At 47.5% G+C, this 20,111-nt stretch overlaps 1 protein-coding gene across 1 annotated transcript in view; it reads left to right on the top strand.

Annotated features, from left to right (window-relative positions):
• Positions 1-20,111, top strand: part of LOC144773041 (von Willebrand factor A domain-containing protein 5A-like) — a 584,045-nt gene that overhangs the window by 210,622 nt on the left and 353,312 nt on the right. Inside the window, exons 6-8 of the mRNA XM_078657811.1 lie at positions 8,107-8,221; positions 9,064-9,233; positions 18,776-18,864. Of these exons, the coding sequence (XP_078513937.1) occupies positions 8,107-8,221; positions 9,064-9,233; positions 18,776-18,864 (374 nt within the window). The remainder of the gene's footprint in view (positions 1-8,106; positions 8,222-9,063; positions 9,234-18,775; positions 18,865-20,111) is intronic.

The following is a 20,111-nucleotide window of genomic DNA, read 5'->3' on the forward strand; positions in this document are numbered from 1 at the left end:
TGAATATACACTGTAATACAGTGAAAACACTACAGATGGACACAACACAGGTTTTATAAAAATAAGTATTCTTTATATAGACTTGAACACAAGACCACAAACGACAAAAATCCACAATACTATGCTTAAGATTACTTAAAAGATGATTAAAGTCTCTTAGATCAAGTTGCTGTTAAATGCGTCACAATTCTCAACAAAGTACCTGGATGCGTAACGCAAAGTGAACAAAAGGCTTGCAAAAGGGGAGATGTGTTGGTTCCGTGATCCGGGGGAACGGTTGCGTCCTGCCTCAATGCTTGCGCAGAGTAGGGGACTCGTCGTGAGCCTTAACGGCGGAGGTGATGTGTAGATTCTCGGCTTGTGGGACCGTTGCCATGCGCAAGATGGCGCCTCGATGCGATGATCCAGTTACGATGTGAGAAGATGGCGCCCTTGATGCGGCGATGCGATGACGACGCGATGATGCCCTGTCGGCCTTGCGACGACTCTGTACTTTGGAGCTGCGTCAGGCCCTGCGACACGCTTCTCCGGTGATGCGATGGTGACTCTCACGATGGCGTCACGCTTCTCCGGTGATGCGACAGCAGACAGCTTCGATGAACACAAGCTTCCAGGGAGATGCGACGAAGGCTCGCTTCTCTGGCGTTGCGAGGATTTCAGCTGTGGCGGTGACGCGCTTCCTCTCGATGCGTCGCGCTTCCAGCTTCCAGCGGCACGCAAGTGACTTGAGTCAGAATTCCCAGCAAGGAAATTCAGGAGGGAGCTGGAGGTGAAGTCTTTTGTCCCTGAGACTTCAGCAGGAGGCAAGCACAGTTCAAGCCCTTGGAGAATATTCTGTAGATGAAAGTCCTTACAACGTTCCTTCTCCTTTCCCTTGGCAATGAAGCAACCACTGCAGGCCAACCCAGCAAACAGCACACTGGCAGAGGGGCAGTCCAAACTCCTGGAGCTTCCTTGGTTCTTCTGGTTGGCAGAAAGGTTTCTTGTTCCAGAAGTGATCTAAAGTCTGTGGGACTGGGTCCCAATATTTATACCCCAAAATCCTTTGGTCTCTGAAGGCCCTCTCTGCCTAGTTCAAACCAGTTCCTGAGCACTTTGTTGACATGACTCTTCTCTTCCTTTCACTGTGCAGGGCAGAGACATCAGATGCCCCACAGGAGGTGGAGCCAGCACTGGGGGGGATAGATCCAGCTCTGGAGCACTCTGTTGACAGGATTCCTCTTCTCCTTTCACTGTGCAGGGCAGAGACATCAGCCAAGCCACAGGGGGTGGAACCAGCATTGTAGAGGGAAGGCTCAGCCCTATTCAGGTCCCAGGTGCACTCCCTTTCCCCCCTCCCCCCACCCCACCCCCTCCCTCCAATCTGGTTGTAAATCTCTCTATTCACAACTGGGCTGTCCCAGAATGTCTCCTGGAATTTCCCTAGCCCTGTCACACACAAACCCAGACAAGGAATACACAAACCAGCAGAGGCAGGCTCAAATGGTTAGGCAAGCAAATACCTGCTTTCTAAAAAGTGGTATTTGCAAACACAGAATATTAAAATAAACTTTACTAAAAGATGTATTTTATTATTCCGAGTTCAGGCATACTAAATTCGAATTTCTACCATGTTCCCTGAGTCAGTTAGGATTATAAGAATGTAATAATCTTCACTGCCCATTCTGGCCTATGAGAACAGATAGCCTTCAATAGTGAAAAACGAAATTGGCTGTAATTCACTATTAGAACATGCTACACACATCAGAGCATGTCCGTCCTACCTTATACTTACAATGCACCCTGCCCTTGGGCCTACTATAGGGGGGTCTAATATGAAGCAAAGGGAAGGTTTAGGGACTGGCAAGTGGGTGCACTTGGCCAAGTTGACATGGCAGTGCTAGACTGCACACAGGCCTTGCAATGGCAGGCCTGAGACACACTTTACAAGCTGCTTCTGTGGGTGGCACAATCAGTGCTGCAAGCCCACCAGCAGCATTTGATTTACAAGCCCTGGGCACACATGGTGCACTATACTAGGGGCTGACAGATACATCAAATAACCCAATCATGGAATCCACTTGAGTATATCAATTTAACATAGGGAGCACTTGCACTGTGGCACTGATTAGCAGTGGCACAGTGCCCAATGCATAAATCCAGCAAAAGCATATCAAAACAGAGGAGGCAATCTGTCAAAAATGGAAGGGAGACTCACGCCAATGATGTCAGGTCTAACAGGGCACTTACTGTCTATCAGTTCTTGGCTTGCTATTTACTTGAAGTACAAGCTTCCTTCCAGTTGGAGGGATCCCACACATCGTTCTCCGTAAGTCCAAGTTCTTTGTATCAGTCCAGACTTTTCATACGTATTTTTTCCACAACAGTCCGTTCACTCATGTGCTTACACCATAGGTTGGGCTCAGGCTCCCTGCCTCCCTGTTTAGACACTGAAATGCAGGTCTTCTTTTTGCTAAGAGCACTGCCAGTGCTTCCAGATTGAAATTAATGGTCCCTTTCTCAGGTTTAGGATGAAACGCCAGAATATTCTGTCTGGGGGTTAGAGCAATCACATTTCCAGCCATTCTCCCACGTTGGACAGGTATTCATTACGAGAACTCTGCAACCACCATATTTTTCCGCCCCATAAGAAGCATGTCTGCATCTTTATCCATAAGGTTTTGTAATGCATTTTCTGGGGGTCTTGGCACAGTGACTAATTACTGTGCTATATCGTGTATGGGGGCTGTGGTTTACCACTGGTCCCCCCGGCACTATTGTACTGGTGTACTCCAATTGTATAGTCAGTTTGCTACGTTGAGGTACTTGTCTACCTAGGGGTTGCAAGGGAAATTAGTCCAGGCTTATCATAAGGAGTGGAGGGGATTAGAAACTCAGACTCAGTATGACACATTAAGTAACACTTAGTCATTTTCATTGCTTTATTTTATAACTGAAAACCAGAAGGGTATGGATTAGATAAAACCTCCTTAGCCTTGTGCACTAGTTTTCTGTTAACATTGACCCTTTGGGTAAGACTATCCTGTAGGACTCGATCTAGCCAATTTCATGCTCTTATGGAGCATTCATGTCTATAATTCTTAACAGAACGTAAACATCTATAAAGGACTTGGGAGGTGGATAACGAATACAGATGTGTAAACTTTGGGCTCAAATGTGTACTCTCTTTACCACTGGAGTGCCAAGGGGTGAACAAAAGGCATTACCCCAAATATAGTCCAATAGCTTAGTAAGATGGATAGTTAGGGTATGGAAGTTATGGTCACAGAATGGTCCTTCACAGAAGAGCACCAGTAGAGAGTCTTCCATTCTTTCCACAGGAAAGCAGCAACCACATTCCTAGTCCGGGTAAAGCAGAAGCAAACCCCAAATGAATCTGTGCTCAATGCTCTGGTACCTTGGCACGGAGCAGTCAGGCAATTTCTTAAGTATTTGTGCAACACTTCAAAAAGTAAAACAGTGCAAACACCACACCAGGTTAGAAAAATAGAGCAGAATCTGATAAGCAAAACAAGACCAAACCAACATGAGTCCAATCAGTAGAACTGGAGTTATGAATTTTTAAAGAATAAACTGCAATATAGCGCCTTAAAGCCATAAAGCGCCAATCTGGTTGAGCTGGACCGGGTCCAAGTCAAAAGTTCAAGCCCACCGCGATCGAACGTTGGTCGGATACAGTCCGAGATTAGTCCGGCTATCGTTTTACCTTCTCAAGTTTTGTGCCAAGAGTCCCTTTTGTGTTGGAGGGGTTCGCAAGGAGATTGTTGCGGGAGGCGATTGTTTTGGCACGAAGAGCATGCCAGATGTCATGGATCGGTGGGGTGATGCTTCATGCTAATGTTCTACCGCACGGGGTTGATGCTGCAGTGTAAAGAGACGGGCTGGCGGCAGATTGCGCTGATATTTAGTGTGAGTAGTGTGGTTCCAATGTGAACGGGCTTGTTTGTAGTTGCGAAGAGCCCACAAGCTTACATTTAAGAGCTCGAGAGCCACACCAAGTGTCCAGGATCTGAGAGACACCTCTTGGGTTCAGGACTTCACTGAAGACGAGCCCAAGAGCCTAAGTGTAGCCTGTCATGTCCCTGAGGCACAGATCAGGAGGCAAGCAGACCAACCCTTTGAGTCACTCAGGGTTCAAGATGGATTGCAGGTCCAGTTCTTCTTCCCCAGGCAAGAGGTCAGCGGGTCAGCACAGTTAGGCAGCAGCTCTTTCAGAGTAATGTCCAGCAGAGTGACAGTCCATTCAACAGCACAGCAGTTCTTCTTCCTGGCAGAATATTCACAGGTCCGGAAGTCTACTGACGTGGCCCTGATTCTGAAACATGGTAGAAGCTTCTAGACACTGTTTTAGAAGTGCATGGAATTCCCTGCCGCCAAGCTGGCTCAATTGACAATGCAGGTTAAGCCCTTTGTGTGGAGACAGCACATTGCCTGCTCATGTGTAAATGAGGTTGGCCCCGGCTCCTCCCTACCATCTAGCTAGTGATGGCCCATCCATTCACACCTACCCTCCCATTGTTTGGGGCTGTCTAGGGGAATACACAAAGCCCTAGTGTCAACTACACCCAGTCATGTGACCAGAGACAGGCTGCTGGCAAAAAACTCTCTAAAAGTGGCATTTTTAGAATTGTAATTAAAAATCAGACTTCACCATAAATTATGATTTTTAGAAACACCAAACATGAACCAGTGATCTCTTCCTATTTGAGAAGTACATTTATAAAATTGTACAAAGGCAACCCCAATGTAAGTCTATGGAAGAGATAGGCCTTGCAGTAGTGAAAAATGAATGTGAGAGTTTTTCACTATCAGTGCATGTAAAAGTACATGTCCTACCTTTTATGTTTACATTTGTTTTTATTGTTGGAACAAGAAGCATGTACAATATGTACGTCATGCCATATCAATACTGGAATACATCTACGTCGAGCCTCATTGGCAACTTTTTCATTTAACAACTCCACATCTTCCAAAACCCTCCCCCCTCCCCCACCCCAGGTGCTCATACAGACTCTTTATTTCTAACAAAAGTAGATCATTGTGGCCGATCCCCCATCTCTTTGATTAGCAAATGCTGGCTTCACTTTCTCTTCATATATTTAACGCTACCCAGGAGCATGGCCCAAGTACTGCCCATGCCCGGTGGCCTTCCACTGCTCGCAGGTTTTTTTCTCTTTTTACTGGCTCCACTACCATCCTCCACCCACCCGTATTGTTGCTTGCCCTGCCCCACCCTCCTCCTACGTCGTCCGATTTGACCCTCCCCTGTTGTTGCTTGCCCCATCTTCCCACCCTCTACACCTTCCCTCTTAGTTGCTTGCCCTTCTCTCTTCGTTGCTTGCCCCCTTTTGTCCTGCCAGAAAAAAGCAACCAAAAGTCGCACTAACCAGTGTCACAATGCTACAAAGATGCAAACTGCACTACACTTCCTGCTCTGCATGGCCTTTTTGGCAGTGTGTGGCCAAAATTGTGACCTCCAGCTCGGACGTAAGATACTTAAACTTTTTTTGTGAAGGCAGAGAATATTCCCTTACCAAGAAAACAGAACAGGACCCCTCGTGGTCAGCGTTGGGGCATCATAGCACTTTGTTTCTAACTTTCAGCCATGTGCTACTGTGTCACATAGCTAAAATAAATTGACCAAGCCAAAAGCTCTCCCATAGACCTGACCTATTGGTTTTGCCATTGCTTGTTCCTATTGTCTGTGCACAATTCTTTGAGAATTGTAAGTAGCTATTCTTACACTGGTCTCCCTTTTTAGGTGAAGCGTGGGCAGCGCATGCGCTGCTACGAGGCATCCAGTAGTGGAGTTTGGCTTTCAAGCCCCGTCCACTCTCCACCCATATATTTAATCGGCTTGTGTTATTGTCCTTCTAAACGCTGGCTTCCCAGTCATTCTTAGTCTTGTTAGTTCCTCCTTGGTACCGCCTTGTCTGCATTTGTTACCTCCCATAACGACTGGACCTTTTACTGCTGTTGTTGCATGGTCTGCTTTATAAGTTGGAGAGCACTTTTTTATTTAATGCTCTTCCCCTATTCCACCTACTACCTCGGAGTATGCAGCCCGCTTTTATTTTCATTTGTACTAATGGCGCTCCACCTTAACAATAGCGGCTGTGTTTATTTATTTATTTTAGCAGTGTGGTCCGCATTTAGCGTTCGCGCTTATTAATTTATTTTGATTAATAATTTCCATGCGACGCTTTCAAATTCATAGAGGCCGCGCCCCTTTCTTTACACAAATCGCGTCTAAAGAAAGGTAATTATAGTGAAAGCGCGGCATGGGTGCTTTTACCCCAAAAAAAACCCATCTGTTTGTCAAAAAAACACATCTATTTGTCAAGATGACAAAGCCCCCATGCCGCGGTTTCATTTTAACATTTTAATGTCGAACACAACCCACTCTTTAGACTTACCTTGTCAAAAGAAAGGGGCGCAGCCTTCTTGAATGTGAAAGCGCCGCATGGGTGCTAGTAAAAAAACAACAAATGTTTGCAATGCAATACGCCTCGCATTTGCGAGAGTTTAAGCTATTGTATTGCCAATAGCTACAAACTCTCGTTGATGGAATACCTATTGCGTTTCAGTTGCAGATGATTGTTAATATTCCCTTTGTCTTCAGCAGTTAATGCCAAGATATCAAGCTTGGTCTTTTCTTCAAATTTTGGGCCTGATTCCGATCTTGGCGGATGGGATACTCCGTCACAAACATTATGTATATTCCTTTCTTCGTATTCCAAGTTCCATAGGCTATAATGGAACTTGTAATACAGCGGACGTCACTTTTGTGATGGAGTATCCCATCAGCCAAGATGTTTAATCAGACCCTTCCTTTGTTTGGGAAACATGCTCTCGAGCAAGTTGCCCAAAATGGTCAAATCCTTAAAGCGACGGGGGTGGTGTACAACTCGTAATTGCTCTTGTCCTGAACACATTCTCTGAGGGCACGCCAACATACCCAAGATTGCACGAGTGGCATTTTTAAGGAAGGGCTACCTGTACCATCCTAGATGCATTCTACAGTTACTATGCTCTAGAAACTGTTTTCTTCACCAACATATTGAGGCATTATCAATGTTTTACATTTTTTTTATGGAATCATCCAGATCTATCACTGAGTGTGGGTATTTTAGTGTTCTCCACCATAGGATAATTATCAGGATCAGGGTTGCCTACCATTATTCCTTCGCGACTGCTCCCTGCCATATTTCTAGGATATGCACTTAATGCATAAATTACTGGCATTCAGTTAATTATATGTCCATGTTCTGATGTGAATATCCTGAACGTTGGGGATGGACCAATCACCCCAAGGACCTGCACTTGAGAAGCCTATCTAAGGTCCTCCTGCGCTATTTTATATGGTTTAGCTCTCACATCCATGTCTGCCCCTAGAGACTCTTCGTTAGCCCGTGCTATTTTGCGGGAAGCATTGATAACTCATCTGCAATGTGGTGTTCCCACATGCCTTTTATGTTGATTTTCATAGTATGTCCAGTGAGTTAAAGATAAAATCTCAATCCATAAAACATAGTAGGGGAGTGGCTGTCCTTACACTGTTACACATTATATGCACTTAAAGTGTTCCATCAGCACTGTGAACATTTTTTAATTGGATTAGTTAAATTTCTGTGGAGGCTGAATTTATTCTGTTTTGCCCTCACTTTCTGCAGCTCACTCCATGTTTGAGATCACTTTACTTTTCTCTGCATTCTTTCTTTTTTCTGGGATTCTTCTACGTGATGCTTCTCTTTCTACACCCTCGTTTATAATGTTATGTACCCCTTTAATATTTAATATGCCTGTTTTACGTTCCACTTTGAGTTCAGTTTAACTTTGTATCAGCCCCTACTTAAGGGCTATCTCTCCTTTCTATTTTTGTCTTCCTCCTATATGTGTCTGTCTCTCCTCCATCTCGGTTTCACATCCCATTTCCTTCATGTTGTTCTTCTCACCCTTATTTTTCCATACACCTTTGTCTGCGAGTCCTATTCCAAGTCTGCTCAGACTGTTTCTATACTTAGTTTGTTCCTCCCACGCTTCATCCTTCTCTTCCCTCATTGACCATCTCACTTTCTGTGTCACATGCTTTTCTCCCCTCTCCAGGTATCTTTGACTGAAGGACACCAGTTTGATCGAGATGTGGAGCTCCTGATTTATTATAATGAGGTGAACAAGCCCAGTGTCACTGTGGAGGCGGGCCTACCAAGCGCCCCACCAGGTTAGCTTATTAAACACCATTCTGTGTTACTCATTGTTTTATGGTTTGGGACTCGACCTCTTCTTCTTTTGCCTTTCATTTCCACAGCCCCATTTATTCATCTGCACAATTCGGGAGGAGTGAGCAAAGACATTGGCTCAAAAGAATGGCAAAGCTAGCACTAATTGTTGTTTTTTGTGGGTTTATGGCTATGTGATAATTAGATTACTTTAAAATGGTGTCCTTTTCCCTAATGTGTTTCTTATCAAGCCTTGTACTTTCACCAACTACTTTATCCCCCATTTTCGAAGTGCATCTCTGTACGCTCATGCTCTCCTCCTGTCTAACCTACTGGTAAGAGAGAATGCTGTCTTTTTTTGTTTTCAAATCTGTCCTTTGCTCTTTATTTACACTTCAATTTATGTAAGTTAAAATACTTAATACACTTTTATCTCCACGATATCCCCACTCAGTTTTCTTTAAATATTAGCACAGAATAGTTTTAATCCCTCCAGACTGGCATTTCTTTTATTCAGTTTCGGTAAGGTTGTATTTTTGGGCGGAGCATTTGATTTATTTGTCACTTATAATTCCTCTCACTCCCTCAGCTTTATTTTTGTTCGTGACTCATTCCTCTCTCCATTGGCATATCATATAACTAGCCACTCCTGGTGCCCAGTATTCCTTACCAAAACAAAGCGAGGTAAGTCTCATCACCCCACTTTAGTTGCTGATTGCACTGTGAGTCTTCTGTCCAAGGAACGTTGACTAAAGATGGAGGTAGCCTACATCTCCTCCATTCTGCGTGTACGCTTTAGGCAGGTTTTTTCATTAGACTCAGTCTTTTTTTCTGTTTCTTAAAGGTTCCTTGATGGCAGAAGTTGCTGTGATGCTGAATTTTTACCCCAATATCCCAGAGAGTGGGGAACAGTCGAGTTGTGGTGAATTCATTTTCATCGTCGATCGTTCTGGAAGCATGGACTGTGGTATGAGCAATGAGATGAACTCTCCTCAACGTATTGACAGTGCAAAGGTGAGATCCTTGATGACCTGCTCTTCAAATGAGTCTCACAGCCTAAATGAAGTACTGTGCTTTTATCGAGGCAAACTTGATGTCATTTTTGCTGGGGGGGGGAGCGTATTATGTTTTTGCTCCCTCATTATTTTACCTCTGCAAGCATCCACCCCATTTGTCAAAAGAGGGTCAGATGTACAGAATTGTGAAGGAGTTTTGCTGGTCTTTTGTGCTCTGTGTCCCCGCCACTGATCTGTGAGGGACCTGGTAGAGATGCTTGTCTGTTTTAATTAGTCACACTGTAATGCGTCCATTACTTAAGGATAATGGCATTACTCCTAGATCTACTCCCTCGGCTTCCTTCTTAACATGTGAGACCCTCCGCCTCCCTTCGAACCCACCCCCAGCCTATAAAAACACAGCCCCCCACCTCCTCCTGTACTTAAACAGAGCCTAGAACTCAGTTGGACCGTACCAGGAAGGCGGAAGGGTCCTAGAAGGAAGGCGAGGGAGTAGGACTAGGAGTAATGCCATTATCCTTAAGTAATGGATACATACCTCCTGACCCTCCCTCGCCTTCCTTCTTAACAAGTGAGGACATAGCAAGCAAAAACAGAGACTGACAACTGAGTTAAAAAGAGCACAAATTTAATAAAGTGCCAAAATCACAGCACAAAAATCCCATCCATCTTCAAAGAGGACAATATCCTGTGGCACAGGACAGTATCCAAACTTTCTAGACCACCAATCCGATAGTGTTGGACAAAAGTGAAAGGGGAAGACCAGGTCGCAGACCTACAGATCTCCACCACTGAAGTACCCTGCAAATAAGCCACCCTAGCCGCCATACTGCGTGTAGAATACCCCTGCACCCCAACAGGAGGATCCACAACTTTCACCCTGAAGCTAAAAGGACCATGGACCGAATCCAACGACTCAAAGTAGCCGTGGACGGCTTCTCACCTGTCTTAGCCAGACTAAAGTCCACCAACAAAGCATCCCCCTTCTGGAAGGACTCTATCATATGCAAATACCACAACAAAGTCCGCCGCATATCCAAACAGTGCAAACGACACTCCTCAGCCGAGGAAGGATCAAGACAAAACTCAGGCAAAATCACCTCCTGACTGAGATGAAAAGCCGAATTAACCTTAGGGACAAAGGACGACACCAGCACCACCTGGTCTGAAAACACCTTGCAGAAGGGATACTTGCAGGGCAAAGCCCCCAACTCACCCAACCCTCTAGGCGAAGTGATGGCAACCAGAAAACAAGCCTTAAAAGTCAAGAGTTTCAACTCGAGCCCCTCGAGGGGTTCAAAAGAAGGGCACAAAAGAAGATCCAAGACGAGCTGTAAATTCCAACATGGAATGGAACGAACAGGCTGGGGGAAAAAGGTTCAAAAGACCCGGAAAAAACCGAGGCATCAGGCACCCGTTATCCTGCAAATTCTGCCAGGAGCCACTAAAAGTCTGAATGGCCACCCACTGCACCCGCAGTGAAGCCACTGATAAACCCACATGGGCACCATCCTGCAGGAACTGCATAACCAAAAAGAGGTCAGTCACAGTAGTATCAACCTCCTTACCAGTACACCACGCTAAAAAGCCCTCTGTCTAGCATAAGAGAGAAGCGTAGAGGACCTACAAGTAGCCTGCAATGTCCTAGCCAGATGGTCAGGGACCCCCAACCCCGCTAAGCCCCGCCGTTTAACCGCCCGGCCATCAAGTGTAACTTCCTTAAGGTGCCGGGGGAGAGCTGGAAAAACCAATGGAGACGGACCACGGGAAGGACCCACTCCAGGTGGCAACTCAACAGGCCGAGGGGAGGTAGTCAATTCGCACAAGGCCACTGGGGTGCAATCAACACCATCTGTGCCAGTTCCTTCCGCACATGTACCAGAAAGGCCTGGACCAGCAGAAATGGAGGGAAAGCATAAAGAAGACCCGGAGGCTATGGGCAAGTCAAGCCCTCGATGCCCAACGCCCTGGCACACCGATCCAGGGAACAAAACAGTGCCACTTTGGCATTTCCCGAGTCCGCAAACAGGTCCACTACTGGGAGGCCCCAACAAACCACCAACTGGCTGAACAAGCTGGAAAGTAGGGAGAAATCCTTGAACGATGGAATGTCCCTGCTCAAACGATCGGCACAAACATTCTCCACCCCCGAATGTAAAGAGCAGACAGTCCCAGAACCCAGACTTGAGCCCATTGAAAAATGTCGTAAGCCACCAAGTTTATGGACGTGGACCTGTATCCCCCCTGTCTGTTGGCATAGGACTTTGCCTCCAGACTGTCTGGGTGAACTACCACCATCTGACCCCGAAGAGAGTCCTAAAAATGGAGCAGAGCGAGCCAAATTGCCCTCAACTCCCTTCAGTTTGATGACATCCGAGATTCCCTTGAGACCAGCACCCCTGAACCTGTTCCAACCCCAGCCCAGCACCCCAACCGGAACGGCTGGCATCCGAAGTCACAACCAGCAGAGCCGGGGATGACAACAAGACCCTGGTCATAAGATGACACCGGCAAAGCCACCAGGAGTGACGCTCCCTGGTCTGGTCCGTCATCAGCAGAGGAGACAACAGACTCTGGGCCCCTGGAGACCACCCCGCCAGAATCAAGTTGGCCTGGCAAAGAAGGTGAAGCCAGGCCCAGGGCACCAGAAACACCACAGAAGCCAAATGTCCCTGAACCCTGAACCACTCCACCGGCGGTGGAGCATCCAGGGACCTCAAGTCCAAAACGTGCGTCTGTAAGGATACCAGCCAATGGTCGGACAAAGTCACAAGGCCCTCCAGAGTCCGAAAATGAGCCCCGAAGAAGAACATGTCCCGAGAGGGGGCCAAAGAAGATTTTCCCCAGTTCACCAAAAACCTGTGACCCTGAAGAACCTCCAAGACCCTCTCGACTTGAGTGAGAAACGGAGATTGCTCTGCTGCATGAAGCAAAAGATCGTCTAAATAGGGATGAACGAACACCCTTTCCGCATGAAGGAGAGCCATGAGGAGCGCAAGGAGAGGACTTGAGGCCGAAGGGGAGAACACAAAACTGAAAATGGGCGTCTCCTATCACAAATCTGAGGAAAAGCTGAGAAGAGGTGGTGACCGGGACGTGAATATAAGCGTCCTCGAGATCCAAGGAGGCAAAAGAATCTCCTGGCCTGACCAGAGGAATGATTTCTTGAATAGTCAACATGCAGAAGTGAACAGCGCGAACCCAGGAGTTGACCCACTGCAGATCCAGCACAGGCCGAAAACATTCTGTGACCTTCTGCAGCAAAAACACAATGGAGTAGGCCCCTGTGCAGACTTATGACACCAGCACCCTGCAAATGGCCTTCTTGGCAAGCAAATCCCTGACTCTTTCCAATAGTGCCACCTTTGCAGACTGGCGATTGGAGTCAGCCACACACCCGTATACAGAAGAACCTGCAAAAAAATCGATCTCGTAATCATGTTCCACAGTGTACAGGACCCAGCGATCCAAAATTTCCAGATTCCAAACTGGAAGGAAATGTCTGAACCGGCCTCCGACTGGTAGGTAACCCTCCCGACTGTTATTGTCAGGGCCCCGTCTTTGCAGAACCTTTAGAAGTAGAAGCAGCGTGATTGCGAGAAAAACGCGCCTGGAAGCGCCTCTTACGGGAAGACTGACTGGACTTGCGCTTCGGGGAAGACCTGGAGGACCTATTCCAAGGTTTACCAGATGACGAAGCACCCTCTTTATAAGGCAAGGCATGCTTCCGCTCCCTGAAAGCCTTAGTAATCATGGCCGGCAACTGATCTCCAAAAAGCGCCTGTCCCTCAAAGGGCAATTTCAGCAAAGTCACTTTCTCCCCAGGATCTGCCTTCCATTGTCCCAGCCACAAGCAACACCTGTCTGCCACCAAGACCCCAGTGGACATAGCCGAAGCCCTAATAATATCAGAAGAAATGTTGGCCAATAGCTTTGTCTGCTGTTCCATGGCGGCCAGGAGCTCAGAACACTCTGAACCATCCTGCACAGCCATGGCCAACTTATCAAAATCCTGCACCAAGGACTGGGTGGAATAAACAAAAGAAAGGCTCTTCTTCAGAGCAAAGTTATCACTAGCAAAAGCTTTTTTAAGGCCAGAGTGCACCTTATCCGTAGCATTGGTCGGGGTACAACCCTCCAGCTGAACAGCAGTTTTAACGATCAGAGTAGCCAGAATCGAGTCCATCCGCACATGGTGGGGCAACAGGTCATCCCCTCCAACAAATACAGTTTCTTGAGGAAATCAGGGACCTGAATCTTGTCCACCTCACGCCGTTTCCTGCATCACCATCTCCCGAACCGGGCCCTGAAAAGGCCTGCCCAGCCGGGAGGGTTTCACATACTGCGGAAAAAGGGACCAAACAGTCTTCACCTAGCTGAAAAGGAGGAAACCCCAAATTGTCCTGCACATGAGCCAAAATGTCCCACATCTCATTCCTGGAAACATACTTTCTGCCAAAGGAGGTTGAAGGCCCCTCCCCATCCGAAGGGGACAACTCAGCAACTGAATCAACCGTCCAAGGCCAGGACGGGCCAACCGACAAAGGACGAGCCTGGAGGGCTTTGGAGACAGCCGCATCAATCATGCTCTGAACTTCCTCCCTGGACATGAGCGGAACGTCACCCTGATCACGGCCCTGCACCCTAGACCTCTCAGGGGAACCGGAGACTCATTAGAAGAGGAAGAGGACACCACGTTGCTCCTCTTAACCCTTTCACTGAGGCGGCTATTCCGCCGCAGTGCTAAGGGGCGGGGGGGGCGCGCGGCGCTCCCGCGCTTGTGACGGAACCGCTCCGTCACGCCCCTCGGGGGAGCTGTGCTTGTGACGGAACGGTTCAGTTACGGCCCGGCCCGCTCAATAGAACGCTCAGCGCAGGCGCGGAATTCGCGGAATTTCTTTCTCACACACACACACACACAGGCACACATGCATGCTCTCTCGCACTCGCACACACGCATACTCACACATGCAGGCTCTCTGCTCTCTTTCTCTCTTCCCCTCTCTCACACACATGCATGCACACATGTACGCTCTCTCACACACACACACACACGCACACATGCACATACTCTCACTCACACACGCACAAACACATGTACTCTCTCTCTCACACACACACAAAGGCACATTCTCTCTCTCACACACACCCACAAACACATGCACTCTCTCTCTCTCTCTCTCTTTCACAGACACCCACGCACGGACAGATGCGCGCTCTTGCTCTCTCACACGCATGCACGCACATGCACACGCTTTCTCTCTCGCCCTCGCGCACACACACAGGCACTCACGCACACATGCATTCTCTCTCTTTCTTTGGTGTGTAGTGCCGAAGCACCATTGATTCCTGCTACGCACGGTAAGTCATTCTTTGGTGTTTTTATTATGATACAAGGACCTCTTGCTTCCTGCCAGGTCTCCAGCACTGGTGGCGTGGTGGGGGTAGTGCGTGGTGTGCAGTGCCGAAGCACCATTGACTCCTGCTGTTTACAGTAAGACCTTCACTGGTGCTTTTAGCTTGACTGTGGTATGATACAAGGACCCCTTTGCTCCCTTTCAGGCCTCCAGCACTGGTGGGGTGGTGGTGGCAGTGTGCAGTGCAGAAGCACTTTTGACTTCTGCTATGCATGGTAAGGCATTCACGAGCGTGGCAGTGCCTAATCTGAACACCTTCACTGCTGTCTCATGGAGTACCGAAACACTGCTGTGAATAGTCACAATATGTTCTTGAGTACAACCACATACACACACACAACCACACACACACACCATCACACACACACAACCGCACACACACACGTAGAACCGCACACACACACGCAGAACCGCACACACACAACCACACACAACCACACGCAACCACACACACACACAACCACAAGCACACACGCAACCACACACAACCACAAACACAACACACACACACACCCACACACAACCACACACAACCACACACACACAACCACACACACACAACCACACACAACCACATACATAACCACACACACAACCACACACACACACAACCACAAACAGACACACACAACCACACAAACACAAACACACACAACCACACAACCACACACCCACAACCACACACAACCACAACCACACACAACCACACACACAATCACACACACCCAGCCACACACACACACACCATCACACACACATAACCACAGCCACACACACAATCACACACAGCCACACCTTCAGTGCACACTTTCACCAGGCACAGACACCATCAGTCGTCAGTGAACGCTTTCACCAGGCACAAACACCACCAGCCGTCAGTGCACACTTTCACTGGGCACAAACACCACCAGCCGTCAGTGCACGCTTTCACCAGGCACACACGCACCACCAGCCATCCGTGCATGCTTTCACCAGACACACACACACCACCAGCCGTCAGTGCACTCTTTCACCAGGCACACACACCACCAGCTGTCAGTGCACGCTTTCACCAGGGAAACACCACCAGCCGTTGGTTCACACTTCTACCAGGCACACACACCACCAGCCGTCAGTGCACGCTTCCACCAGGCACACACACCACCAGCCGGCAGTGCACACTTCCACCAGGCACACACACCACCATCCATCAGTGCATAATTTCTACAGGCACACACACCACACGCCATCAGTGCACACATCAATTGTTAACGCATCCACAATTAACTATTGTAGCAATCGCCGTATGGCGCTCTTTACTTTTAAACAGATTCATCTAAAGCGCAGCATGCCACCATTGCTACAAAAATAATTTCACATTTTTTTGGCCTACAATTTATAGAATTTTATTGCAATTGGTGTTGCAATATTTAGCAATGCCAATAGCTCAAACGTAATTAATGCGAGACCTGTTGCATTGCAAATGCTTGTTTTTAATCCATCCAGCTGCTTTGGTAAGAGGACAGTCACCGCAACTATCTCGGTGTCCGTTGTCCCCCCTTATTTTTGCAGGGAGCCTCTGGCTGCTCGATTAAGTAAGCACCATGTGCACTGCCGCCTAGCATTTTTTCCTAGAGAAGTTCTGGGGTCTCTGTTTGCAGACTATGTGACCCTATGTGTCCAGCAACCGGCTCAAAATCTAGATTCCCTGATCGTGGAAGTCACACGATTTGGCAGTTTATCGGGGTTAGCAATAAACAAGGAGAAATCGGTTATCTTCCCTTTAAACACATTCACGGAACACCCGCTTTGCTGGACGGGAGCCTCAGTGAAATACCTGGGAATTTGGCTCTGATGTATTTTCGAGGAGCTCTGGCAATACAACTACAGGAGACTTATGGACTGGTTTGAAAGCCTTCTGAGCTGTTGGAATGCTCTACCACTGTCCCTGGCGGGACGAATAGCAATAGATAAGATGGAAGTGCTCCCCAAGTTTCTTCATGTATTTGTTAACTTTCCACTCCACCTAAACACAAACTTGAGGCACAGATTACGCTGGAACTTGATATCCCTTGCCTGGGCTGGTAAACAACCCAGGGGCTCCTGGGAGACCTTGACGCTTCCTTACAAACAGGGGGGGCTGGGGGCCCCAGGCATGGAGCTCTACTACAATTGCACGCAAGTCCAGTTTGGGTTTTACTGGATCCTCCCGATTCAATTCATGGTGCATACCGCGCCAGAACGCGACAAAGCAGCCCTGACATTGTTCCACAGGGCCCTTTATAGACTGCAGACTAGGCGCGCTCGCCGGTCAATACATTCAGAGCACGGTTTGGGCATGGCAAGAGCTGAGATGGTGGGTGTGGCTGAAGACGCTGTTTGCCGCCTGGTGCCACTGCTGCAGCACCCAACTTTGCCATTCTCTGAAGACACAGGAGTATGTCAGGAACGTGGCCAGCACCATCTACAAACAATTGTGATGCGTTCCCTGACGGGGTCACTCATACCGCCTGACAGCGCTTGCGGGGGAGAACACAGGCTTACTTGACAGAATGACATATCAGTTCCGCGCCGCATTGCGCGAAGATATTGCTTAGTTTCCGATAGTGCCCTCTGTGTTTCAGGTCTTGGAAGATTTCCTAGGCAACCCGTCACCAAACTCATTACCCGCATATAAACAGGCAGCGCATTGTGCCAATGAGCGTCCCTGAGGCGCAGCCAGGATGGGAGGCGCTGTTAGGATAAATGGGTGTACTGCTGTGCGCAGGCTAGGGAGTTATCCCCGAACTACAGACTGAGGCTGATCCACTTTAAGTTCATACATAGACTATATGGTTTCACAAAGCAGGCTTGATTGAGCATACGAACTGCCTGAGGTGCCGAGCCCAGGATGCAACGTTCTTGCTTCTGGCCTGGACCTGCCAGGGCCTTGAGAGATATTAGGTAAATATATAATATGCTGGAGAAGTGGTTGGCCTACAAGATAGAGCGCTCCCCCCTGACAGCGCTGCTTGGATACGTGCATACAGCGGTGGCAACAGTTAGGAAACTAACCGCTATGCTCTTATTGCTGGCCCATTGGCGAATAGCAATGTGCTGTGGCCGTCGCAGAAGGCCCCGCACCACAGATTGGCTCAAGGACGTGGCATTCTGCCATGGCCAGCTGTCAGAATATTGGGAGTTGATGCCCGTACAGGCTCTCCATAGGGACATTTGGGAACCGCTGCAAAGTTATCTTCACTCCTACCCCCAGGATCAGAATGGGCTCCCGCTGTCAGCCTAGTGGGTTGGTATACTGAGGGCAGGAACCACCTGCGCTCAGGTAATGCGAGAATGTGCAGCCTACAAACACACTCTTTTCGGAGGCCAGGCACTACCTCTTTTATTCCCCCCACCCCACTACCACCTCTGTAGTCCTTACTCTGTTTCCCTTGACCTTCCCCCGGACTCTGTAGCGGGGAGCACAATTTTAAAATTGGACACTAGAGCAAACCTCGTAGATAAACGATTGAAACCTAGCGCTATTGATAATTGGAAGTTTAGGTTACTTTCATGTATCCTAATAACTGTCCCAATGTAAGCGTATTTGCAAGTGTTGCACTGTGTTATTGTTTGTACCTAATAAAAAGAAAATGTAAAAAAAGAATACTTGATGAATCTTGAATTTGTGGCCCAATTTGCCCCTTGTAATTCTTTGTTCAGCAGTCCAAATCTTCATGTGAAAGTAACAGATCTTTGGTCTCATAACTCCAATGGTGCTGGAACTGCTATTACCGTCTCCATCTGAATTAAATGGACCTATATAATTAGAGTCTTTGTGCATTTCATTCGCATCCTCCAACAAGAACACGGGTGCCTTGGGAAAAAAATCAGTATGCACATGCTGGACTAGTGCACACCTAATGTGTTACATTCTCTGTGTTTATAGACGGTTCGGAGTACTCTTCACCAATGCTAAGAGATAATTTATTTAACATTGTCACTCTGATCTCTGTCTATGTGGTCTTATCTTCCTTACTCCAGTGACAGCTCTTTGATCCTGATGTTTTCTTCCTGGTCATGAACCCCTAATACCAGCATGGTCTTTCTGAGCCCACCAACGGTTCTTAAATCATGTAACTCTGTTTCCCTGCTTCTCTCTTAGGAAACACTGCTGCTTCTGCTCAAAAGTTTGCCTCTTGGCTGTTTCTTCAATATTTTCGGATTCGGCTCACATTTTGAATCTTTCTTCCCGTGAGTATCTTGTTTGAGGAAGTAGTGAATCTGCTGAATTATTGCATGCATTTCGGTAAAAGTAGTAGGGTTTTAGAGGGAAAACCATTCATGGAAACTTTTGTCTTCCTATTTTGTTAGAAAAGGACTATAAATACTATTAGCGACGAGAGTATAATTCCCTTCAATGCAAGCGTTCTTGTGAGGGCACACACTAATATTAAATAACTAATTGCTAGCTTTTTATGAGTGGGACTGGGATTATTATAAGGAAATATTGTTGACTCCATGTGTGGGTTGGAGCAGTTTAAAATAAAGTGAGATGAAGGCCTATGAGGGGAAACGGCCATTACAACGCGGCCGTTTCCACGAATACATTAACCACGCATGCATTACAACGCATGCGTGGTTAACACGAAAGCCTTTACCACGCATACTTTTACTACGAGGTGTGTAGTAAAGGCATATGTGGTAAAGGTTCAAAATAATCATGGGGGGCTTGGGGGGGTCTCCCCCCCAAATAAAAACCTCACCTGAAATCGTCGTTGTTTAAGAGGAAACGGAAAGAAACTTCCGTTTCTTCTTAAGGACTACGACGTCGCCACGCATGAATTAGAGGAAAACGTTATGAGTTGATAAACCATTCCGTTGTAACGCATGCGTGGTAAAGGCATGCGTTGCAACGGAATTCGTTTTAAGAACATATAACCCCTATGAGTATTGCTGAGTAAGGAGTACAGAAAACCATACCCGATCTCAAACCATGAGGCAGCGCCATCCTATGTGAGTTGTTGACTGCAGCTGAATCCTTCTCTCATGCCTGCCCCCAGAGGCTCCTACTTCAGATGGTGGTCTGGTGAGGTGTGTGTCCAAGTGGCAGGATGGCCATCGACAAAGGCTCTTTGAGTGTTGTGGCCTTGCACCCCTGATACATGCCTGTGCTATGTGGTATGTCCGTACACCTTTTCCAGCTGCACGGAGAAACGAAAAGTAAGTGTTACTTGTGGAGAAAAGCACTTATGCCGCCTGTCAATGCGCTGTGCACAGACTTAGCAGAGAAGGCAGCATCTACATCTGGCACAGAGAAGGCTGTGAAATGGAAGCTTGCAAGCCTGTTGAACAGAATCGTTAGTGGGGAGGTGGAGTGGAAACAAATGCTGGGCATTCTTTTTGTATGTGTAATGGCTGTAAAAGAAAGTGTGTGAAGCAATGTCGGAGCTACGTTTGTTCAAGAATTCTGCTTTTGAGGGCATCACAATGCCTGACGC

Source organism: Lissotriton helveticus, chromosome 8 (assembly GCF_964261635.1).
Source record: "Lissotriton helveticus chromosome 8, aLisHel1.1, whole genome shotgun sequence".
Classification (NCBI taxonomy): Eukaryota; Metazoa; Chordata; class Amphibia; order Caudata; family Salamandridae; genus Lissotriton; species Lissotriton helveticus.